The 25,169-nt window shown below is 44.7% G+C and overlaps 1 protein-coding gene across 3 annotated transcripts in view; it reads left to right on the top strand.

Annotated features, from left to right (window-relative positions):
* Nucleotides 1–24,806, top strand: part of LOC143974486 (protein mono-ADP-ribosyltransferase PARP14-like) — a 197,508-nt gene extending 172,702 nt beyond the window's left edge. Inside the window, exons 14-16 of one of the 3 annotated variants that reach the window (XR_013272233.1) lie at nt 492–669; nt 13,077–15,433; nt 15,469–17,430. Coding sequence is in view for 2 of the 3 variants with exons in the window: in XM_077475944.1 (XP_077332070.1) it covers nt 492–669; nt 13,077–13,366 (468 nt within the window). In the remaining variant the exon portion in view is untranslated. Of the gene's footprint in view, nt 1–491; nt 670–13,076; nt 17,431–24,552 lie in introns of those variants that run through there. The other 2 variants (XM_077475944.1, XM_077475943.1) reach the window with 2 other exon arrangements.
* Nucleotides 24,807–25,169: the final 363 nt, after the last annotated feature.

Raw genomic sequence — 25,169 nt, 5'->3', positions numbered from 1 at the left:
TGGGACACATCCTTTTACTACCAGTGGCTTACTCTTCCCTTGCATGATAGGCAAGGGGGAACCATTTTGATAGCTATAGCCAGCTTGATTTCTCGAGAAGCAATTTGTGTAGATCTATTACCTAGCTGGACCTAAAGATATACAAGCAGAAATTACATTGGAGCTTGAGTCTTTTTTCACTCCCTATTTCTGTGTTTTCTTTTTTCCCTCATTATGTTCAGCTACTGTTTTTCTATTTCCAGTGTTATTTTCTGGTGACTAGTTTATACCAGACCATATGTACTTCTCATGCCTACGTATACATTGTGATCACGTTATCTGTTGAAGATTTGATGTACTACCCCTCAATGTATATATTTTTTTTTGCTTATATGTTGTATTGCGGAAATGTGAAGTCTTAATAAAGAGTTTATGGAAAAAGATTATGCCAAAAAGTATGCTTCAAAAAACGTTTCCAAGTAAAACATTTTTTTAAACAAATTCTTTGTCAGATTGAGAGGATACAGAACAAGTATCAACACATAGCTTACGAAATGAGGAAAGAATTCATGATCATGAAGAATGGGCCTGATGGTGTTAATGAGCGTTATCTATTCCATGGCACTGAACCACAGAACTGTCAGTCTATTAACTACAGTGGTTTTAACAGGAGTTTTGCGGGTCAGCATGGTAAGAAGCATTTTCAGACTAATACTTATGTTTTACATATAGATGTCATATATCAAAAGAGTACTAAAACAAGCCATCCTTGATCTCTCTTATAGTGATGGCCGAACGGTTCGCCCGGCGGTCGTTTCGCGGCGAATTTCCGACTTTCGCCGTCCGCGGGTTCGAACGCCTTTTTCCGTCGTTCGCCCCGGCGGACTTACGTGTTTAATGTATACAAGAACTTTAACCTTTCGTGACACGTTTATCATGTGTTACAGGACAACCAATTGAGACATGACAGCTCATGGACACTTGGACATTCCCCCTAACCTATAAATACACCCGATCCGGTGGCCATTTTACATTCTTTCTTCTGTCACTGTAGGGAAAGGATCCTGTGTGGAGTAGGGACAGAGAAAACGCTAGCTATTTGGTACACAAAAGTTCTTTTCAGGACTGGTATAGGTGTTAGGTCAGCAGCCTGAGTTTCTTTTGTCAGTTTAGATAAAGGGACAGAGCGCTGTATGCTGCTATTTTAGGGACAGCTCAGCCAGATTAGTCTTTCTTCATCATCATCATCATCATCATCATTAGCTGTTACTATCAGGTCCACAAAAGAGCTGTTCCAGCTAATCGTTCCAGCCTACTCTTTTTTGCCAATTTGTATAGGGACAGGCAGGAAGCAGTGTGTCAGGCAGTGAGGATAATTTTAAAGACTTGCTGTTACTATTAGTTCCACAAAGGTTCTTTTCAGGACTGGTATCAGTGGTACGGTAATAGGCTTGTACACGTATAATATTCTTTCTTCCAAATATAGAAAGAATATTATACTTGACTGCTGCCCTTCTGCTGCAGTCTGCTAATCATTCACAACTCACTTGTTCCACAAAGCTCTTTATCAGGACTGGTAACTTGGTCTGTCTAGGGTGCTACGGTACATAGGCTTGGGTGCGGTACAGTCTGCTGTTCTGTAAGGACCGCTATCGGTCCACAATACATAGGGTTGCCGTGCACTACTGCTGACCGCTGCCCTATACTGCAGCAGTCCTTCAGCGGTATAGGGACTGACGCACAGTCTGCTAAACACTAATACACAACCTGCTTGGTCCACAAAAGTTCTTATAAGGACTGGTAACTTGGTATAGGGTGCTACGGTACATAGGCCTGAGTGCAGTACAGTCTGCTGTTCTGTAAGGACCGCTATCGGTCCACAATACATAGGGTTGCCGTGCACTACTGCTGACCGCTGCCCTATACTGCAGCAGTCCTTCATTGGTATAGGGACTGACGTACAGTCTGCTAATCACTAACACACAACCTGCTTGGTCCACAAAAGTTCTTATAAGGACTGGTAACTTGGTATAGGGTGCTACGGTACATAGGCCTGAGTGCGTTACAGTCTGCTGTTCTGTAAGGACCGCTATCGGTCCACAATACATAGGGTTGCCGTGCACTACTGCTGACCGCTGCCCTATACTGCAGCAGTCCTTCATTGGTATAGGGACTGACGTACAGTCTGCTAATCACTAACACACAACCTGCTTGGTCCACAAAAGTTCTTATAAGGACTGGTAACTTGGTATAGGGTGCTACGGTACATAGGCCTGAGTGCGTTACAGTCTGCTGTTCTGTAAGGACCGCTATCGGTCCACAATACATAGGGTTGCCGTGCACTACTGCTGACCGCTGCCCTATACTGCAGCAGTCCTTCAGCGGTATAGGGACTGACGTACAGTCTGCTAAACACTAATACACAACCTGCTTGGTCCACAAAAGTTCTTATAAGGACTGGTAACTTGGTATAGGGTGCTACGGTACATAGGCTTGAGTGCGGTACAGTCTGCTGTTCTGTAAGGACCACTATCGGTCCACAATAGATAGGGTTGACGTGCACCACTGCTGACCGCTCACCTATACTGCAGCAGTCCTTCAGCGGTATAGGGACTGACGTACAGTCTGCTAATCACTAACACACAACCTGCTTGTTCCACAAAAGTTCTTATAAGGACTGGTAACTTGGTATAGGGTGCTACGGTACATAGGCCTGAGTGCGTTACAGTCTGCTGTTCTGTAAGGACCGCTATCGGTCCACAATACATAGGGTTGCCGTGCACTACTGCTGACCGCTGCCCTATACTGCAGCAGTCCTTCATTGGTATAGGGACTGACGTACAGTCTGCTAATCACTAACACACAACCTGCTTGGTCCACAAAAGTTCTTATAAGGACTGGTAACTTGGTATAGGGTGCTACGGTACATAGGCCTGAGTGCAGTACAGTCTGCTGTTCTGTAAGGACCGCTATCGGTCCACAATACATAGGGTTGCCGTGCACTACTGCTGACCGCTGCCCTATACTGCAGCAGTCCTTCATTGGTATAGGGACTGACGTACAGTCTGCTAATCACTAACACACAACCTGCTTGGTCCACAAAAGTTCTTATAAGGACTGGTAACTTGGTATAGGGTGCTACGGTACATAGGCCTGAGTGCAGTACAGTCTGCTGTTCTGTAAGGACCGCTATCGGTCCACAATACATAGGGTTGCCGTGCACTACTGCTGACCGCTGCCCTATACTGCAGCAGTCCTTCATTGGTATAGGGACTGACGTACAGTCTGCTAATCACTAACACACAACCTGCTTGGTCCACAAAAGTTCTTATAAGGACTGGTAACTTGGTATAGGGTGCTACGGTACATAGGCCTGAGTGCGTTACAGTCTGCTGTTCTGTAAGGACCGCTATCGGTCCACAATACATAGGGTTGCCGTGCACTACTGCTGACCGCTGCCCTATACTGCAGCAGTCCTTCATTGGTATAGGGACTGACGTACAGTCTGCTAATCACTAACACACAACCTGCTTGGTCCACAAAAGTTCTTATAAGGACTGGTAACTTGGTATAGGGTGCTACGGTACATAGGCCTGAGTGCGTTACAGTCTGCTGTTCTGTAAGGACCGCTATCGGTCCACAATACATAGGGTTGCCGTGCACTACTGCTGACCGCTGCCCTATACTGCAGCAGTCCTTCATTGGTATAGGGACTGACGTACAGTCTGCTAATCACTAACACACAACCTGCTTGGTCCACAAAAGTTCTTATAAGGACTGGTAACTTGGTATAGGGTGCTACGGTACATAGGCCTGAGTGCGTTACAGTCTGCTGTTCTGTAAGGACCGCTATCGGTCCACAATAGATAGGGTTGACGTGCACCACTGCTGACCGCTCACCTATACTGCAGCAGTCCTTCAGCGGTATAGGGACTGACGTACAGTCTGCTAATCACTAACACACAACCTGCTTGTTCCACAAAAGTTCTTATAAGGACTGGTAACTTGGTATAGGGTGCTACGGTACATAGGCCTGAGTGCAGTACAGTCTGCTGTTCTGTAAGGACCGCTATCGGTCCACAATACATAGGGTTGCCGTGCACTACTGCTGACCGCTGCCCTATACTGCAGCAGTCCTTCAGCGGTATAGGGACTGACGTACAGTCTGCTAAACACTAATACACAACCTGCTTGGTCCACAAAAGTTCTTATAAGGACTGGTAACTTGGTATAGGGTGCTACGGTACATAGGCCTGAGTGCGTTACAGTCTGCTGTTCTGTAAGGACCGCTATCGGTCCACAATACATAGGGTTGCCGTGCACTACTGCTGACCGCTGCCCTATACTGCAGCAGTCCTTCATTGGTATAGGGACTGACGTACAGTCTGCTAATCACTAACACACAACCTGCTTGGTCCACAAAAGTTCTTATAAGGACTGGTAACTTGGTATAGGGTGCTACGGTACATAGGCCTGAGTGCGTTACAGTCTGCTGTTCTGTAAGGACCGCTATCGGTCCACAATACATAGGGTTGCCGTGCACTACTGCTGACCGCTGCCCTATACTGCAGCAGTCCTTCATTGGTATAGGGACTGACGTACAGTCTGCTAATCACTAACACACAACCTGCTTGGTCCACAAAAGTTCTTATAAGGACTGGTAACTTGGTATAGGGTGCTACGGTACATAGGCCTGAGTGCGTTACAGTCTGCTGTTCTGTAAGGACCGCTATCGGTCCACAATAGATAGGGTTGACGTGCACCACTGCTGACCGCTCACCTATACTGCAGCAGTCCTTCAGCGGTATAGGGACTGACGTACAGTCTGCTAATCACTAACACACAACCTGCTTGTTCCACAAAAGTTCTTATAAGGACTGGTAACTTGGTATAGGGTGCTACGGTACATAGGCCTGAGTGCAGTACAGTCTGCTGTTCTGTAAGGACCGCTATCGGTCCACAATACATAGGGTTGCCGTGCACTACTGCTGACCGCTGCCCTATACTGCAGCAGTCCTTCATTGGTATAGGGACTGACGTACAGTCTGCTAATCACTAACACACAACCTGCTTGGTCCACAAAAGTTCTTATAAGGACTGGTAACTTGGTATAGGGTGCTACGGTACATAGGCCTGAGTGCGTTACAGTCTGCTGTTCTGTAAGGACCGCTATCGGTCCACAATAGATAGGGTTGACGTGCACCACTGCTGACCGCTCACCTATACTGCAGCAGTCCTTCAGCGGTATAGGGACTGACGTACAGTCTGCTAATCACTAACACACAACCTGCTTGTTCCACAAAAGTTCTTATAAGGACTGGTAACTTGGTATAGGGTGCTACGGTACATAGGCCTGAGTGCAGTACAGTCTGCTGTTCTGTAAGGACCGCTATCGGTCCACAATACATAGGGTTGCCGTGCACTACTGCTGACCGCTGCCCTATACTGCAGCAGTCCTTCATTGGTATAGGGACTGACGTACAGTCTGCTAATCACTAACACACAACCTGCTTGGTCCACAAAAGTTCTTATAAGGACTGGTAACTTGGTATAGGGTGCTACGGTACATAGGCCTGAGTGCGTTACAGTCTGCTGTTCTGTAAGGACCGCTATCGGTCCACAATACATAGGGTTGCCGTGCACTACTGCTGACCGCTGCCCTATACTGCAGCAGTCCTTCATTGGTATAGGGACTGACGTACAGTCTGCTAATCACTAACACACAACCTGCTTGGTCCACAAAAGTTCTTATAAGGACTGGTAACTTGGTATAGGGTGCTACGGTACATAGGCTTGAGTGCGGTACAGTCTGCTGTTCTGTAAGGACCGCTATAGGTCCACAATAGATAGGGTTGACGTGCACCACTGCTGACCGCTCACCTATACTGCAGCAGTCCTTCAGCGGTATAGGGACTAAGAGTTTTGTCACAGGGTCATTTAAAAAATGACATGCAGAGGAAGAGGCAGGCCCTTCCGCAGGGGTGGTAGGGGTAGGGCAGGAGCAACAGGCTTGAGCCAAAGTGGGAAGTTGCAGAAGGTGCGTTCAATTACTTTAAAGGATGCACCAGACTTGGTTGAGTGGCTCGCTCAGCCTTACTCTTCTGCACCCTCCTCATCCTCTCGATCTGCACCCTCTTCTTCACTCTCTGCTATGTGCACCCCCAAAGACACTACCACCAACAACACGACCACCACCACCACCACCACATACCTTCCGCTTGAGTCACTGGAATTATTTTCCGATCCATATCAAGAGGACATTTCTGATGCGCAGCCACTCTTGGTATTGGATCAGGAAGAGGAGGTAGCAACAAGCGCTACTCAGCAGTCTGACGCCAGTACCCAGATCAGCCCAAGGAGGAGGTTGGTCCCCGGTGTTGCTGCCTACTCTACTTATAGCGGTGGGGAAGGTGACGTTGATGATGACGTGTCTAGTGATGTCACGTGGGTGCCCACAAGAGAGGAAGAGGAGGGGAGTTCAGAGGGAGATATGGACCAGCAGATAGGGAGGAGAAGCAGCAATGACTTACATTGCACAGCAGGGACAAAGCAGACTGCAAATGTATCAGGAGCGAGTCATCGACCATGTACGGTCACATCTGGCGCTCCCAGGACACCGGCACATGGCTCCGCAGTGTGGGCTTTTTTTAACGTGTCCGCTGCTGACAATAGCGTTGCCATCTGCAATCTTTGCAGTCAACGCGTTAGTCGCGGTAAGCCCAATACTCACCTAGGGACGACCGCCTTAAGAAGGCACATGAGCAGCCATCACCGAGCCCAGTGGGAGCAACGGAACACACAAAGCCACACTGCAGGCTCTCACCGTCCAGCCTCGTCTTCTACTTCTCCTTCTCCTCTCTCCTCACAATTGTCCTCCACTCCACCTTCCATCACGCCAAGCTCACATTTTTCTGCAAAAAGGCAGGCTTCCGTGGGCCTAATGTTTGAGCGTAAAAAAATGATGACGCCGGATAACCCTCTTGCCCAACGGTTGGCGGCTGGCTTGTCAGAACTCATAGCCCGCCAACTACTGCCATATAAACTGGTGGACTCGGAGGCCTTTCGCAAATTTGTGGCCATTGGAACACCACAATGGAAGGTCCCAGGAAGGAAGTATTTCTCAGAGAAGGGCATCCCAGAGCTATATGGCCATGTTCAGCGGCAAGTGAATGTATCTCTGGCACACAGTGTCGGTGCCAAGATACATCTGACCACAGACACGTGGTCTAGCAAACACGGGCAGGGAAGGTATATCAGTTTTACTGCCCACTGGGTGAACCTTCTGACGGCCGTCAAGCATGTAACCCGTGGCACCCGTGTAGATTTGGTTTTACCGCCACGGATTGCATGCAGGCCTGACTCTTCTTCTCCTCCTCCTACTCCATCCTCCTCCCTCTCCTCCTCAGCTGCCTCCTCCTTTTCCGCTGCTAGCGTCTCTTCCACTGCACCGCCCAAGCTCCCCAGAACCTATTCCACATGCCAGGTGAGACGTTGCCATGCCGTGCTGCGTCTGTTGTGCCTGGAAGCAAAGAGCCACACTGGCCCGGCACTCCTTTCAGCTTTGCGTTCACAGGCAGATGAGTGGCTAACACCGCTCAATTTGACAGTTGGTAAAGTGGTGTGTGACAACGGTGCCAATCTGCTTAGCGCATTGAAACAGGGCAAAATCACGCACGTGCCGTGCATGGCACACGTCTTAAACTTGGTCGTGCAGCGATTCCTTGTCAAATACCCTGGGGTCCAGGACATCTTGCGGCAGGCAAGGAAAATCTCGGCCCATTTCAGAAGATCTTACACGGCCATGGCTCGCCTTGCTGACATTCAGCGGCGACACCATCTGCCGGTCAGACGTCTTATTTGCGATTGCCCGACGCGATGGAACTCAACCTTCTATATGCTTGATAGGCTGCTCCAGCAGAAACGTGCAGTTAACGTCTACCTGTATGAACTCTGCGAAAGAAACGGTTCTGGGGAGCTGGGTTTTTTTTCACCGCGCCAGTGGCTGCTCATGCGCGACACATGCAGACTTCTGCGGCCATTTGAGGAGATCACCAAACTGGTCAGTCGCAGCCATGGCGCCATCAGTGACATGGTACCTTATGCCTTCTTTCTGGAGCGTGCATTGCGTCGTGTCATTGATCAGGCTGTGGAGGAGCAGGAGCGGGAAGATGAGGAAGTCGCAATGCTGGATGAATTCCCAGGGGGGGCTACTCTATCTGAGACAAGTCAACAACAGGAGTCTGATGAGGAGTCAGAGGAGGATGGTGCCGGGGCGGATGAGCAGGAGCAAGAAGAGCATGCTTTAAACCTTTCTGGGATCCCTGTTGTGCGAGGATGGGGAGAGGAGAATGAAGAGGACGACATTATCCTGGATGATGAGCAGGAGCCAGGCCACCACACCGCTTCCACTTTAGTGCAAATGGGGGCCTTCATGCTCCAGTGTTTTAATAGGGACCCCCGTATAAAAAGCATGAGGGTCAAGGACCAGTACTGGGTGGCAACGTACTTAGACCCCCGGTACAAACACAAAATGGCGGAAATGTTACCGCCGTCGCAGAGGGCTGTCAGAATGCAGCACTTCCAGGCCTTGCTTCGAGAAATGCTGCATTCTGCTTTTGCGTGCGCTGGCAGAGGAGCAATTCCCACTCCCAGAGAAGGATTTGCGGGTACCAATCCAACAGCGCCTGCAAGAAGAGGCCGGTTTGAAGATGTGTTGGTGACTTCGGATATGAGGTCATTCTTTCAGCCGACCCATCGACAGGTGTCATCCGGATCCAGCATCAGGGAACGCCTAGACCGTCAGGTGTCCGACTACATTGGGTTAACGGCCGATGTGGACGCTCTGAGGAGTGATGAACCCCTAGACTACTGGGTGGGCAGGCTTGACCTCTGGCCAGAGCTTGCCCAATTTGCAATCGAACTGTTGGCTTGCCCCTCATCCAGTGTCCTGTCCGAAAGGACGTTCAGCGCAGCAGGGGGGATTGTGACCGATAAGCGTACTCGCCTAGCTCACCACAGTGTTAACTACCTCACATTTCTAAAAATGAATGAGGCATGGATCTCGGAGGAATTCAACACATGTGATCAGTAGACCATGTATATGTCTATAAACAATTTTTGGAATCAAGCACACAGACCTTCTTAATTCATTTGGCTCACTTCCCTGACCCAAAAAAGCACACCGTACTATATGCCCCTACCCTCCTCTTTGAAGAGGTTGAGCGGTGTCATATTTCTACTGGGGCTGCTTATTATGAGGGGTTCCCACCATCCCTGTGCTGTGCTGACTTCCTCCTGGGTGTTCTTATTATGAGGGGATCACACCATCCCTGTGCTGTGCTGACTTCCTCCTGGGGGTTCTTATTATGAGGGGATCACACCATCCCTGTGCTGTGCTGACTTCCTCCTGGGGCTGCTTACGGTGCTGCTGTCAGCGCTGTATGTCACGGAGCTGCTGTCAGCGCTGTATGTCACGGAGCTGCTGTCAGCGCTGTATGTCACGGAGCTGCTGTCAGCGCTGTATGTCACGGAGCTGCTGTCAGCGCTGTATGTCACGGAGCTGCTGTCAGCGCTGTATGTCACGGAGCTGCTGTCAGCGCTGTATGTCACGGAGCTGCTGTCAGCGCTGTATGTCACGGAGCTGCTGTCAGCGCTGTATGTCACGGAGCTGCTGTCAGCGCTGTATGTCACGGAGCTGCTGTCAGCGCTGTATGTCACGGAGCTGCTGTCAGCGCTGTATGTCACGGAGCTGCTGTCAGCGCTGTATGTCACGGTGCTGCTGTCAGCGCTGTATGTCACGGAGCTGCTGTCAGCGCTGTATGTCACGGAGCTGCTGTCAGCGCTGTATGTCACGGAGCTGCTGTCAGCGCTGTATGTCACGGTGCTGATGTCAGTGCTCTGTATTACGGTGCTGCTGTCAGTGCTCTGTATCTCCTGCACCCTCTTGTTTGCCTACCCTGGTCCCTGACCTTCCCTCTCCTCCATTGCCTTCATTAGCTCCATAGTCCTGAATTGTCAGAACAATTTCCCAAATAAAAAAAAAATGCTTGTAGTTATCGATCCCAAATTCACCTCATACATGTATTATGCTATTGTCCAGGTGGTGGGACTACGTGCTACCCCCTAATAATTACCCCGTGGCCGCAAATTCGACCTAAAGGTTTGCGAAATTCGCCTCCCATTGAAGTCAATGGAGCCCGCGGCGAACGGTCGTTTTCGCGAACGTTTGTGCCCGTTCGCGTTTCGCGTTCGCGAAACGTCCCGTCGGAAGTTCGTCCATCACTACTCTCTTAGTGCTTTTAATGTGACGTTATTGCATCGCAAAGAGACTCTATAGTCTGATTTTAGTCTTTTTCAAACAATTTAGAAACAGCTCCTGGTCATCTGGTTTGGTAACGGGGTACAAATGTACCCCTATCGTTTCACAAAAAAAGTGTGAAAATGGTAAAAATGACATGACATGGCTTGGGATAAGTCCTTTATTAAAAAAAAAAACTCCCCACAAAGTCTTCTTATTCTTCTCTTGCTCCGCCAATGTACCCAAAAAAGAAAAAAAAAGGGACCGACCTGCCTCCATGGGCCCGACAATTCACTATAGCTGCGAGTAGTTTTAAATTACTTTTTTTCCTTTAGACCCCTTTCACACTGGTGTACTTTGCAGGTGCTACAGCGCTAAAAATAGTGCCTGCAAAGCACCCTGAAAGAGCCGCTTCCTTCACTCCAGTGTGAAAGCCGAGGGCTTTTATACTGGAGCGGTGCACTGGCAGGACAGTAAAAAATGTCCTGCTAGCAGCATCTTTGGAGCGGTGAAGGAGCGGTGTGTATACTGGTCCTCCACCGCTCCTGCCCGTTGAAATCAATGGGGCAGCAAGGCTTTGCGGGTGGTTTTAATCCTTTTTCGTCTGCTAGAGGGGGTTAAAAGTGCCCCACTAGTGGCCAAATACGTCCGCAAATATGACGGTAAAATATGACGGTAAAAATAGCGGTGCTTTACCGCCAACGCCGCCCCTAATCCAGTGTGAAAGGGGCCTTAGAAATGTAATTTTGCTCTCGGACTGTTCGAAACATGCGCCACTTTACAGGCATACTATAGACACCCCCAGGTGTTGAAATTTAAAGGAATATTTCACTTTTATCGTTTCACTTTAAGCATTATTATAATCACTTCTCCTGAAAAAATTACCGTTTTTAAAACTTAAATTAAATAGGGGGTCCAGCCCCCCCACGAAAAATTAAAAGTCAGCAGCTCCAAATACTGTAGTTGCTGACTTTTAATATATGAACACTTACCTGTCCAAGGAACCCGCAATGTCAGCACTCCGGCCGATCTTTGGATTGTCTGTCTGGTAAGGGAACACAACAGTGAAGCCTTTCAGCTTCACAGTCGGTTCCCTACTGTGCATCCGCGAAGCGTGGTACGCTTTCTAATTGGTGCGGCGGCGGAAGGAGCTGAACTTCCGAGAGATTGCGCTGCGGCCTGTCAAAAACAGGTATTTATCCCCCCCTTTCCCCTGAAAGGTGCCAAATATGGCATCGGGGGGAGATAAGCGGAAGTTCCACTTTTGAGTGGAACTCCGCTTTAAGTATCCTAAAAGAGTGTAGGATCTTTCCAAACATAGGCAGCTTGTTCAGTGTGCTATGATCATTAACGTGGAGCAGCATTTTCAAATATTAGCAATTACAGAAGCACATGATTCATATAGTGTATGTCTATATAAAAGTTTATTATTAACCGCTTCAGCCCCGAAAGATTTTACCCCCTTCCTGACCAGAGCACTTTTTACAATTTGTCACTGTGTCACTTTAACTGACAATTACAATCGTTTGACGCTGTACCCAAACAAAATTTGCATCCTTTTTTTCCCACAAATAGAGCTTTCTTTTGGTGTTATTTAATCACCTTTGTGGTTTTTATTTTTTGCGCTATAAACAAAAAAATTTGATATTTTTTACATTTTGCTATAATAAATACCCCCAAAAGGTTTTTTTAAAAAACACATTTCTTCAGTTTAGGGCAATATATATTCTTCTACATATTTTTGATAAAAAAACAAAAAAACGCAATAAGCGAATATTGATTGGTTTTTGCTGTGATTTGTGATTTTTAGCAGTATTGCGACATACACATGGGAGACTTTTGACACTTTTTTGGGACCATTGGCATTTATACAGCGATTAGTGCTATAAAAAAACACTGATTACTGTGTAAATGTCACTGGCAGGGAAGGGGTTAACACTAGGGGCGATCAGGGGGTTAACCGTGTGTTCCCTCAGTGTGTTCTAACTGTGTGGGGATGGGAGTGACTAGGAGAGGAGACATTTCATTTTTCCTACTTAATAGGAACAAACGATATGGCTCCTCTCTTTTGACAGCACAGGGATTTATTTACACACACAAATCCCCGTGCTGGCGCTCGTGCATGAGATTATGCATGGCCAGTGGTAATTGTGCCCGCTGGCCATGCGCGCTCTCTCTCTGTATGCCAAAAATGGTTAGGATGTACCCATACAAGATTTCGCTCAAGAGAACCATTGTGCCACAGTATATCTGACACAGTTGGCAAGTGGTTTTCTTAGGAAATGGCAGCATATTTAAGGGGCTCAAAAGGCATTTCCTAAGAATTTAGTAACTAACAGGCTTTGTCGGGACTATAACATCCCTTGTTAGGATGCCCATTCATTATACAAATTTCTTGTTCAATTTTCCTTTAGATTTACCAAAACTTTATACTATGTGACCAAACCTAAACACCTTCAATTTGTATGGAACCTGGCAGGCCCTTGCACTACATAGTTGAAGGTAAATCTAAAGGAAATTGACAAAGAAAATTGGATAATGTATGGCCTTTACTCTAACGATTTGAAGAGTCTTTAAAATCTAGTAAGTAATGGCATGTTCTATCCGAACACGTTCCCATTATGGCAATAATCTTGTTTCAGGCAACAATTTGGTAAAGGAAGCATGAATGAGATTGTTGCCTTGACATCTTGCGACAAATGACCGCAGAGCTTAATCCCATTGCTTATTTCTGACAAAAACTTTTCTAATTTCTAATCTAAATAATGCTTTTTTTGTGTTTATTTTTTTATTTTTGCAGCTGCTCGCTATGGAAATGGAGTATATTTTGCTGTGGATGCTAGTTATTCAGCTCAACAGCAATACTCTCCCCCAGATCCAAACACTGGAGAGAGATTTATGTATCTAACAAAAGTGCTAGTTGGTAAGCATACAAAAGGGCAAAGTGGTATGAGGACCGCACCCCGCTGCCAAGCCAATTATACTTTTGATGTCTACGACAGCTTAACAGATGACCAAAACAAACCAGCTATGTTTGTTGTGTTTCATGATGACCAAGCATATCCAGAGTACCTCATTACCTTTAAATAAACATATTTAAGTAGACCTTTAAAAATAAAAAGGTAGGTTCCTGACAATATGTGGCCGCATTAAAAGGATGCCTCTTGTTTCTTTAGCACAGTGTGATCTTTGGTTTCTCTAAAGGTAGACATTTTACAATGGTATACTTTTATACTTCTCACTTTTTTCTAACCTTTAACCCCTGAATTCAACAATCCTTCAGTAGACCAAGGAGTGGGGAACAAATCAATAGAGAAGGAATGTGATGGGAAATGTCAGATTTATTTTAAATGTATTTCATTGAGATTTCATTGTGTCACAAAGTAATAATATCTATGTGGTTTACTCTTCGCTTTAAAGAGTAACTCCACTTTTGTTGAGAAAAAAACATTCTCCTCTGGGTGATCTATGTACATCACAAGGATTTTAACAAACTTTGTTGCAGATTCCTAACTTTTTTCATTCTGAAGAAATTACTGTTTGTTCCTCTGTGTCCATGTGGGAAAGTGAATCTAATGGGAGTGGTTTCATAATTATCAATCAGCTGTGCACCTGCAGGGCACTAATGAGGAAAGCTGCTGAGCCTGCATCCCTGTTCTTATTGGGAGTATCACATCAAAAATGACATTTTTATTGCAGGGGGTGCTTAAAATCTGACTCGTATCTTATGCTGGCCATACATGAAAAATTGGCCGAACCCATTTTCGAAAAACTAACATTCGGCCGTGAGCGCAAACGATAGTGCCATCATGTAATGATTGTTCAGCGGACATAAATGAATGCATTTTTTGTTCATTTTTTTACATATACCTAGTGCAGACAGTTCGGACGGGAAACACATTAACCTTTCAATTTATCGTTCCTTCGGCAGAACATTTCCAAACTTGTCCTTAGTTTTTTCGGCTCAATGTCCCAACGATTATCAGTTTTGTGCCCATTAACTGGTCTAAAAATGAACAAACTGTCTAAATGACCGAATTACGGACGATTTTTCGTATAGTGTATGACCAGAATTAGTCTGGCCATACATTATACAATTTTCTTATTAAATTACCTTTAGATTTACCTCTAGCTATGTAGGTCAAGGGCCTGCCTGTTTGCATACACATTGAAAGGGTTTAGGTTTGACCTCATATTATATGGTTTTGTTAAATCTAAAATTGTAGAAGAAAATTGTATAATTTATGGTCAGACTTAGTGTAGACTTCTGGGAAAATCAGTGAGCCAATCACACAAGCCAGACTGTTTCTGGGGGCATGCTATATATCATCTGTGTACAGAAAGCCTCCAGGTAGCCATATTACATTTCATTTTCAGAAAATTACATCGGCTGTAGATTGAAAAGGAAGGTAATTTTTAATAACATTCAATAACAATATGAATTGTGTGATTTGCAGAGATTCCCCTTCACTTCCTGTCCCATATAAACAGGAAGTCAGAGACAATCCCTGCAAATTAAGGGAATTCCTTGGGGACCCATTTTGCACTTTGCCCAGAACTGACTTGACTAAATGTTTTGTTTGAGTGAAAGAACACCCTCAACTAGATAAATTCTTTGTTCATTATCCTCATATCATTAAAATGCTTTGTTTTCAAATGTTATGGTTATGGTGGTTTCTTTTGTATTTCATTCCTAGACATGTGCAGTTTGTTTAGTTCCAAATGAATATTCAGACAAATTTTTCGTTATTTGGAGATAAAAGAATAAGAAAATTAGAAAATTCCAAATATAAATTCCGAATACGAGTTGAACGGATCAACCGAATTGAACTAAACAAAATAACTAGATTAACAAATCAAAATGAAACTAGACACATTTTTTCATCATGCACATGTCTATACAAGAAATTAGATGTAAACTTATATATGTAAACAGTATTGTTGATTCTTTGTATTCTATATTATGGTTAAGGTTCCATTCACATTTGAGTGTGGGAATTTACTGGTGTTTTTCTGGCATTTTTTTAACCACTTCAGCCCTGGAAGGATTTGCCCTCTGATGATCAGGCCTTTTTTTGCGATACGGCACTGCATCACTTTAACTGACAATTGCGTTGTACCCAAACAAAATTTACCGTATTTATCGGCGTATAACACGTGCCGTCGTATAACACGCACCCCAAGTTTAGAAGGGAATTTTAAGGAAAAAAACTTTTAGGAGGGAAATTTAAGGAAAAAAACCTTACATTTAAATGTCCATCAATGCAGCCTTATCAGTGTCCATCTGAAGCCTTGTCAGTGTCATTTGCAGCCTTGTCATGCAGCCTGTCCATCATTGCAGCCTTGTCATTGCAGCCTGTCCATCATGCAGCCTGTCCATCATGCAGCCTTGTCATGCAGCCTGTCCATCATGCAGTTTGTCCGTCATTGCAGCCTTGTGTATCGTTGTTCCCTCAGTGAGTCAGCTTTTGTTTTTAAAAATGGCGTTGCCGACATGTCCTGTGTATCTTGGCGGCGCCCGGAAGTTTTCGGCGGATTTCGGCCGCCTCGGCCGTACTCGGCGGTACTCGGCAGCTTTCGGGCGCTCTAGGCCCTTCTCTGTGGTTTTCGGCCGCCGAGAAGGGCCAAAGGCGGGCAAAAGCCGCGAGAAGGGCCGAAAGCCGCCGAGTACAGCCGAGGCTGCCGAAAGCCGCCGAGTACGGCCGAAAGCCGCGAGAAGGGCCAAAGGCAGCTGCATGCCGCCCAGATCCCAAAAATCGTGCGGAAATCGCGGGGGATCGGCGTAAAACACGCACCCGCAATTTCCCCCTGATTTTAAGGTGAAAAAAAAATTGCGTGTTATACGCCGATAAATACGCTACATCCTTTTTTTCCCGTAAATAGAGCTTTCTTTTGGTGGTATTTGATCACCTCTGCGGTTTTTATTTTTTGCACTATAAACAAACAAAGAGCGACAATTTTGAAATTTTTTTTTTTTTTTACTTTTTGCTATAATATAAATCCCCAAAAAATAAATAAAAAAACATTTATTCATCAGTTTAGGCCAATATATTTTCTTTGACATATTTTTGTAAAAAAAAAAAAATTGCAATAGGTATAGTATATATTGATTGGTTTGCGCAAAAGTTCAAACTATGGCATAGATTTAGAGGCTTTTATTTTTTAATTGTTTTTACTAGTAATGGCGGCGATCTGCGATTTTTAGCGGGACTACGACATTGTGGTGGAAAAATCTGACCCAAAATGACACTTTTTGGGGACCATTGACATTATTACATTGATCAGTGCTATAAAAATGTGCTGATCAATGTAAATATGACACTGGCAGGGAAGGGGTTAACACTAGGGGTTAAGTTTGTTCCCTGGGTGTGTTCTAACTGTAGGGGGATGGGCTCACTGGGACATGACAGAGATTGCGGTTCCCGATCACTGGGAACAGAAGATCTCTGACATGTCCCCTGTCAGAACAGGGATCTGCCTTGTTTACACTGGCAGATCCCCGTTCTGCCACTGTACTAGGCGATCGTGGGTCACCGGGGAACATTGAGTCCGCCCGACTCGCGGGCACGATCCCGCAGCGTGCAGCGAGAGCAATAGCATGCCACCGGGGGCGTGCGCCTGCCCTCAACTGTGCCTGCTCGAGCCTCCATACAGGTAGCACTGCCAACCTGCCATAGTATATCTGCTTGTCCTGGTCGGCAAGTGGTTGAAGCATTTTTGCAGCTTTTTATAAGCTTTTTATAAGTGTTTTTAAAGCGTTTTAGAAGTGTATAACAAGCATTTCACAGCTTCAGGCATTTTTGTTTAGCCAATAGAAAGCACTAGGGGGAGGAAAGGGAGAGGAAATTAACGATGTAGTGCCGCTGTTTGAGCAGAAAAGAAACTACGCTCGTAAAGAGCTCATGTAAGGCGTTTCTATTGAAGTCTATGGGACCAAAAACGCTTGTAATCTGCCAAAAAAATGCTCATATGTGAACAGGGGCCATTGAAATGAATGGATTCGGCTTGTTAAACATTTTTAGAGCTACAATCTTCAAGCAGAAAATCACTCAGGTGTGAACGGGACCTAAGGGCAATTTTGTCTAAGCAATGTAAAAGTGATGCAATGGTTCTGTTTAATGGCATTTAAATAAAGTTCCAGATCTCAGAAATAATTATTACTGCTTTCTATAGCTTATTTCACAAATGTCACAAATGTACACAGTCAATGCAATAGCAGGGTTCAAGTTGATAGGAAATGATTGCAGAAATAGGGTTTGATTTTATTTTAGCGTTATACATAACAGCAACCCATTAAAGACACAATTTCATGTGAATATGTCAAAAAAATATTCTCTCTAAATAACACTTTCTTGTAGTGAAGATTGGAAAAATGTAATTAAATATATAAAAAACAATATTGAAAAGCTGGGCACATAGTTTGGTTGGGTCATGTTCCCCCTTCTACCGATTAAATACTGTATATCTCAGTCCTATCTAAATTTGCAAAGAAATGTGCTTTCCACAAGACAGGCACACTTGAGTACTATATATATATATATATATATATATATATATATATATATATATATATATATAAATATATATATATAAATATATGTATGTATATATATGTATGTATATATATATGTATGTATGTATATATATATGTGTGTATATATATATATATATATATAATCTTTTTTTTTAGATAATTTTTGATCTATTTATTTTTTTCTCTCTTTTTATTATTTTCAATCCTCTTCTCCCTCCATTGATTTAATAGATTTCTGCACTTTTTCTCTTGCCTTTTCCTGTTGGACAATCTAAGGCAATCTGTAGAAGAAAATACACATGCGATAGAATCCCGTTGCATAAAAAGATTGAACATGCTATTCATGCTGTCATTTAACAATAACCTTTAAAGAGGAAGTAAACCCTGATCGGTTTACTTCCTCTTTGATTCCCTGCAAAGGTAAAGCATAATAGACTACTATGCATCGCATAGTAGTCCATTATGTGTCACTTACCTGACACAGGAGCCAGCGAGGTCACCGCTGTCCCCTGTAGTCTGAAGCATCCATCTTCTCGGTGGGTCTCGCTGCTCCGCCGCTGTCATTCGACAAAGCCACAATGACGTCACTCCCGCACATACGCATGGGAGTCGCCACTCGCGACATATTGCCGTTGACAGCGACACGCTCAGTGCCCCGTAGACAGCAGTGCCTGTATTTTGGCAAATATCTGCTAAACCATGTACCACTTTAAATGTGTTGTAGTTTCTAAACATAATCGTTTATAGGGTGGGCATATTTTCTATTTTGTTTATTTTTGTAGTAATTTTGTTATAGTGAAAGAATGACCAGATAGAAGGTTAAGTATAGATGGAATTGGAGGAGATTAATCCTAGTGAAAAGGAGAGAAAGTATGGATCGAATGTAGGGGGAGTGATCACAAAGGGAAGAAGATTAGTCGTGGATGGAAGAGGATCATTGCTAGTAAAGAAAGCAGGCATTGATGGAGTTATAGAAGAGTAATGAAAGAGTGCAGGAGATTGAGAATGAATGGAAGAGGTCTGAAGAATACCCCATGAACTGTGGGAAAGATCTCTTTACACTCTGGTGTAATGTAATAATTCCCCTAGGTTTTCAGGGTATGTGTAAGTAGCAGAGCTGTGCATTCTAAACACATCTTGCTGATAGGTCAGTCTATAGATATGTAAAAAGAGAGAGTATCTAAGGGTATACTATTTGCATGTTCATTAATACTGATGCGTGAACAGAGAAAAATTAAATTTGCTTGATGTTTGACAAATTTTTAATTATTTGTGAACCCCGAACATAGCGATAAACCCCACTGAAGTCCATGGGGGCCAACCCCTGTAATTTTTTACAAGGACAATTTGCAAGCTCTTGGGAGGAAAAAAAAGGCATGGGTAGCTGGGCCCAGCCATTGAGAACATGTACCAATGCAAAACATTTTTTTTTAATACTGTTCAGACCTGCTTGTGAAGTGGGACACCTGTATGTTATACTAAAGGAAAAGTGACATTAACAAAAAATGAATGATATTCCCTGGCTGGTTAATTCTGTTTGGAAACAAAGTGGTCTGGGGATTCCCCTCAACATCTATACCAGACCCTTTGTCACGTACCTTGTAGCAAAGCCTGACGTGTAGAGGGGGACCTCTCGCACAGCCCCAGCTCAAGGACCACTGGAGTTGCGACAGTGGCCACGAGAGCGTGGTGAGGTAAGAGTGCCTGCAAGATCTACCGTTGGTTGCAGAAGTATGTGGCAGGTGTGTCACTTGAGCTGGGCTGGATGGCTGAAGCAGCTGATGGCAACAAGAACAGCAGATTCAGACACACAGCAGATGTAGGACAGCATAACCATGCACTATGCAGAGCAGGACAGACGGATAACTGGATGCAGAGCCAGACAAGCCAGGTTAGCAACAAAGGATCAGGTATTAGCATAAACAGCAGGCAGAGAATGGTCAAGGTGCAGGCAGAGGTTGGCAACAGGATATAAGACAGATAGAAAATATAACAAAGTATTTAAGGCAAGCCGAGGTCAGGATAAGCCGGATCAAACACAGGGATCAAACAGAGATCACAGGTACAGGTATATAGGGTAAAGCTGCAGATCAGACAGCAATGCACTATTGCAGCTTCTGCCCTTATATAGGCCATTTGGTACAAGCATTAATGGATAATTTGTGCGCAAATTTAATGTTTCCGCGCATATGTGTTAGCCTATGCCTGGCAAGACGGGGACCTGCAGATGTACATTTGCGCATGCATGTCTGCCTAGGAGCTTCAGCTGCACTATGGCCAGCACATCCCTGACACGCTTTTGATAGATAGGAGTCTGGTATGATTTGTATGGGAGGTCTCAAAAAAAAAAAGTCCATACCAACGCCTTATCCAGGCATGCAGCATGGATGGTCTGCATCCATTCTAAACTATATCCGGACACATACCTTCAATATGGGAAGGGGTCCTTGTCAGGGGGCATCTGGAAAACATAGTGCGCCTGATACACTAATCTCAAGTATCTCCACAAACTGTTCCTAATGGACTGAGATACACCAATTGCTGCAAGAACCGGCTGCGCTACTGAACTTGCTAAAGACATATTGCTTTTGGAAAGAAGTTACAACTTTTTATCTGTTGGATCATTTAACATCAGCGCATTATCCACCAGACAAGTGAGACTTTTGTTCACTGAGGCAATTGCAGCATCCATTTCTTATAGAAATCCTCTTCCATAGGATAAACTGTGGAGAATTTCTTAGGAGGATAATATTGTTTATCTGGATGTTCCCATTCAGAATACATAAGCTTCTTTAGCCATGAATGAATGGGAAAGACATCCCCAGATGGGGAGGTTTAAATGATCCCAAAGCAGAGGTGGGTTCATCAAGAGCTTGTGCTGCAGGCAGCAAAAAAAGATTTGAACCAAACTAGTAAGACAGTGCACAAGCAACCTGTCTTGTGATGCTACTCCCTCTATATTAGTATCCTCAGAAGAGGATATATTAGTATCTTCCAAATCTTTTGGAAGATCTTCCTGATCCCCTGCCCCTTGCACCTCAATAAGAGGGTCCTGAGCACTGGATGTGGATCTGCTATGATTAGACCCACTATGGAGAGATATCATAGCATCAATCTTCTTTTCCAAATTACAAATGGTAGAAGAGAAAAAACCTCTTGTGTGATATATACAGGGACTGAAGTGTCTAGTGCAGTTGCAACTGGCCGCATCACTCTCAGCCCTTGTACACATGGTCGGAGATTCCGACGGAATGTGTCCTATAGGACCGTTTTGTCAGATAATCCGACTGTGTGTGGTCTCCATCGGACTGTTTCTGTCGGAGTATCCGAAGGACCAAGTTTTCCAACTTGTCCGTAAAATTTTCCGACAAAATGCTCCGATCGGACATACTCCGATCATGTGTAGCCTACTCCGACGGACAAAGTGCCACGCATGCTCAGATCAAATTCCTAGACCAAAGCTATTGGCTACTAGCCTGAATGTAGTCCTGTCATAATGAAATAACGTCATCACGTTATGGACAATCGGATTTTCCGACAACTTTGTCCGACCGTGTGTATGCCACAGTTTTGGACAAAATCCGTCAGACAAAATCCAACGGATTTGGTTGTCAGAATGTCCGACCATGTGTACAAGGGCTCAGAGGAGGATGACATTCTTTTGGAAATGGACTTAGTTTATTGTGAAACTATTGACCCCTTTAGAACCCTTTAGAGGAGTTCCTAGTCCCTTTTCCACTCATAGCCTGAAGCACAAAAGCCGAGGCACTACCAAAAAGAATGTACATTGCTAGGTTATAGTTCAGCGCTATAAGTTGCTATTAATACCTAGCCTGGTAAAGTAATAATGTGTCAAAGGAAGAAATGCCTGTGTCACCAACCTGAAGTAAGCCAATCTCCAGTTCATGTGTCCCTTCATGACCAGCAGCAGCTTCACACACAGTGCTTTAACAACTTCCTCCACTTGTGGCAGGCGTCTGACGCCGTTAGCCCAGCCCCCCGCGCTAATGATGGCTCCCCCCATCTTTCAAAAGAACGTGTTTTCCCACGCGAGCAGCGGCTTCAGGCGCCTTGCAAACAGCTGACATGGCGGCTGGGGGGGCATAAACTACCGCTGAGTGGCCGCGCGGTCTGTCGTATTTTTCTTTCAAAAAAGAGAATGCTTTTGGCATATAGGTCCCCCAAAGGGGAAGATTGCAACATTGGGGGCGCAGGAGAAGAACCAGTCCCCCCTTTCTTACTGGAGGCTCTGCTTGTTGTGGCTGGAGGAGAGGAGAAATGAAGTCTTCTAACACAGCGCTGTTTCCAGCATCAGGTGGTGAGTGCTCAATACAGCCCCCAGTGGTGACACATAGGCATGACAACATTATAACTTAAAAGGAGAAATTCATAAAAAATCTCCACTTACCTTTCCTCGCTGCAGGGTTATCTGAGATAAACCCAATCTTCACCCTTCACGGTGGGCTCCGAAACCTTCAGGAACAGAGGAACCTAGAGGTTACCCACAATCCTGGACCTGCAACAGCACCCTGCCAGTAAAACTTTATGGCCTCACTACCAAAATGTACTGGATCCCAGGGTCCAGCTCTCTAAAAAGAAAAGCATTTGCAAGAAAAACCTTGTTTCTTCAGACAGGAGGCCCGGGTACCATTTCTTTAGCCCATGAAAGGACATCTGAACAGATCCAGTCAGCATGGCTAGCCCGTGGAGCTCAGCACATCTTTACTCGTGACCAACAACTTAGACACTGGTGAAAAAACTGAGGACTCCCAGTAGTGGGAGGGTTTATATAGGGAGTACACTTCTTGCCTTAGGGCGTGCCAGTGTCCATCACCTATCAGTGGCCCTATAACCCACATAGTAAGTACTATGGCTTTGTGTCCCCTAATGTATGAAAATAAATATCTCCTCCTCACCACCTGTCAAGCACACAGAGATCACTTTTCAGAGCAGCAATATTGCCTGCTGCACTTGTAAATGAGGCCTTAGTTGCATTCAGCAGCAGCAGCATCCTTCCAGCTCATTCACACGTAAATTTGTGGGTGTTTAAACAGTCACACAGCAAGCTTGAATTCGACCCATCGGTGGTAGGACAACCTGATGCTTCTGACACTCTGGCAATCATGTGTTCTCGACCTCCAGGAGCCAATAGAAGTACAATGATAGTGGGGACCAACACAGAACTAGTTCTGTGGCTCCTCACCCCTTATGTCTCTAAGATCAAAGCCTCTCCAGAATGCATAAACACATGTTGCGGACAGTGTACCAGAGCAAGGCTCAAGATTGGAATGCCCCAGATGAAGGGATAGGAAAAGTCTGAAAGCTATATAGAATGAAAAAAGTTCTGTAGCCAGGCAAAGTGATGCAGTTGCGGACTTCAGTCACGTTGAGTTGGAATTAGCCCAGCTCTTACGTCACTCTTGAGAGTGATCCCCAAGAGAAAGATTCAGGACCAAACTCTTCTTAATATGCTGGGGATCCTATCTACAGAGAAAAAGAAGCATTGGAGCAGGCACATGGTCCATGTCTACAATAGCACTGAGAATGATGCCACCAGCTCTTCCTTCCTTACAGACTTATGTTTGGGAGGGAAGCTTTGGTAAACCTCAAGCAGTATTAAACCCAAAACCCAAAATGTAATATATTGCAGCTTACCAATTAGAAGTGGTGGCTGCATCAGTTTTATTTATTTTTTGTTTGTTTACTTGCTTTTTTCCCTGATGATCTGGCCAGCAATACACCCAAGTATTATGCTACGTACACACGAGCGGACTTTTCGACAGACTAGGTCCAGCGGACTTTCGGCGGAGTTTCGACGGACTTTCGAAATGAACGGTTTGGCCACACACAATCACACCAAAGTCCGAAGGATTCCAACGTGATGAAGTACGACCGGACTAGAATAAGGAAGTTCATAGCCAGTAGCCAATAGCTGCCCTAACGTCAGTTTTTGTCTGTCGGACTAGCATACACACAAACAAATTTCTCGGTCCGGCGGAGTTCCGGTGGGAAAATGTAAAACATGTTCTATTTCTAAAGTCCGCCAGATTTTTGGCAAGCAAAGGTCCAATGGAGCCCACACATGATCGAATTGTCCGACGGGCTCGTTCCGTCGGACCTTTGCTGTCAAAAAGTCCGGTTGTGTGTACGTGGCATTAGTGAGACAAAACTCTGGATGAATAAGAACAGGAGACACAGCAGACAGCAGTATTTTTAGTCTTAGGGAGGAAGAGGGTAACGTTAAATGTATTAGCAGATTTAGATACATTAGCAAACTGAAGCCACACTCCAGCTCACACTTTATAAACAATTGCAGCAAACATTTTTTTTTTCCTTTTGGGATAAAGGTTTTGCATGAATAAATAAAAGATGATCATTTTAATCACCCCTGCCAGTGTTAAGTGGTTTTATCTCTGGAAACTGATATATTCTGCTGGAGAGCTTATGCTTTTGAAAAACAACAGACTTGCTGGCTGATTGAACAGAAAGAAAGCCTAAAAAATAAAACGAATACAGCCATCACATTGAAGAATCAGTAAGCTGCAATATAATAAATGTTTGATTTTGGGTTTAATACTGCTCAAATCTCCACTAGCATTTTAGACAGCAACAGTTATGGGACATGGGTGCAGTGGTTTCTCCTGCTGACTGCTGTAAGGATTAAGGTATATGTTGAAACAAAATGGTTGACCGTATGTCTTACTAAATACATGTATTTTTCTATCCTTCTTTGTAAAATAAGGATTCGTCATCTATTGTCACGTACTCATCAAGAAGAGGCCGCATCAGCCCTAAAAAGCAGTCTACGCCCAGAAGATTGTCTTATCAGCTGATAACACCCGGAGAATTGTCTTTTCTTTGAAAATGTTGTTTTTTTACACTGCTGATGTTTGCTCTTTTCTGTCTATAAAAGATGTAATAAAGAAGCCTCAGAGCCAGAGTCAGTCAGAGACAGTCAGAGTTAACGACGGACTTCTGAGCAGAAATACTGAATAATATCTCCGTGTCTCTTTGCTTGGATAAGAACTCTAACTAACAATTGGGAAACGGTAACATAACCTGACAAATAGGTGACTTGTTGAGGTCACACCTAACATTTCTGGCGCCGCGAATAGGGACTCGCTGAAGAAACTACAAGAGGCGAACGAACATAAGGACGGAACGAAATGGTCGGGCACATCAAGAACCACAGACAAATCCTGCGCAGGTAAGAAAAGCTTTATTTTCTTATAAACTCTGTGCTTCTTAGATTTGTGCCCACCTGATCTGTCTGAATTGTTCTTCAGGTAAACACCAACCTCTGTAGTAAGCGGGTCTTGAACTTAATATTTTTGCTTATGTTACCGTTGTTTCTTGTCT

This window comes from Lithobates pipiens, unplaced genomic scaffold (assembly GCF_037356315.1).
Source record: "Lithobates pipiens isolate NorthernLeopardFrog02 unplaced genomic scaffold, aLitPip1_a1.2 Scaffold_13, whole genome shotgun sequence".
NCBI classification, from domain to species: Eukaryota; Metazoa; Chordata; class Amphibia; order Anura; family Ranidae; genus Lithobates; species Lithobates pipiens.
This window is presented reverse-complemented; position numbering and strand designations above follow the sequence as displayed.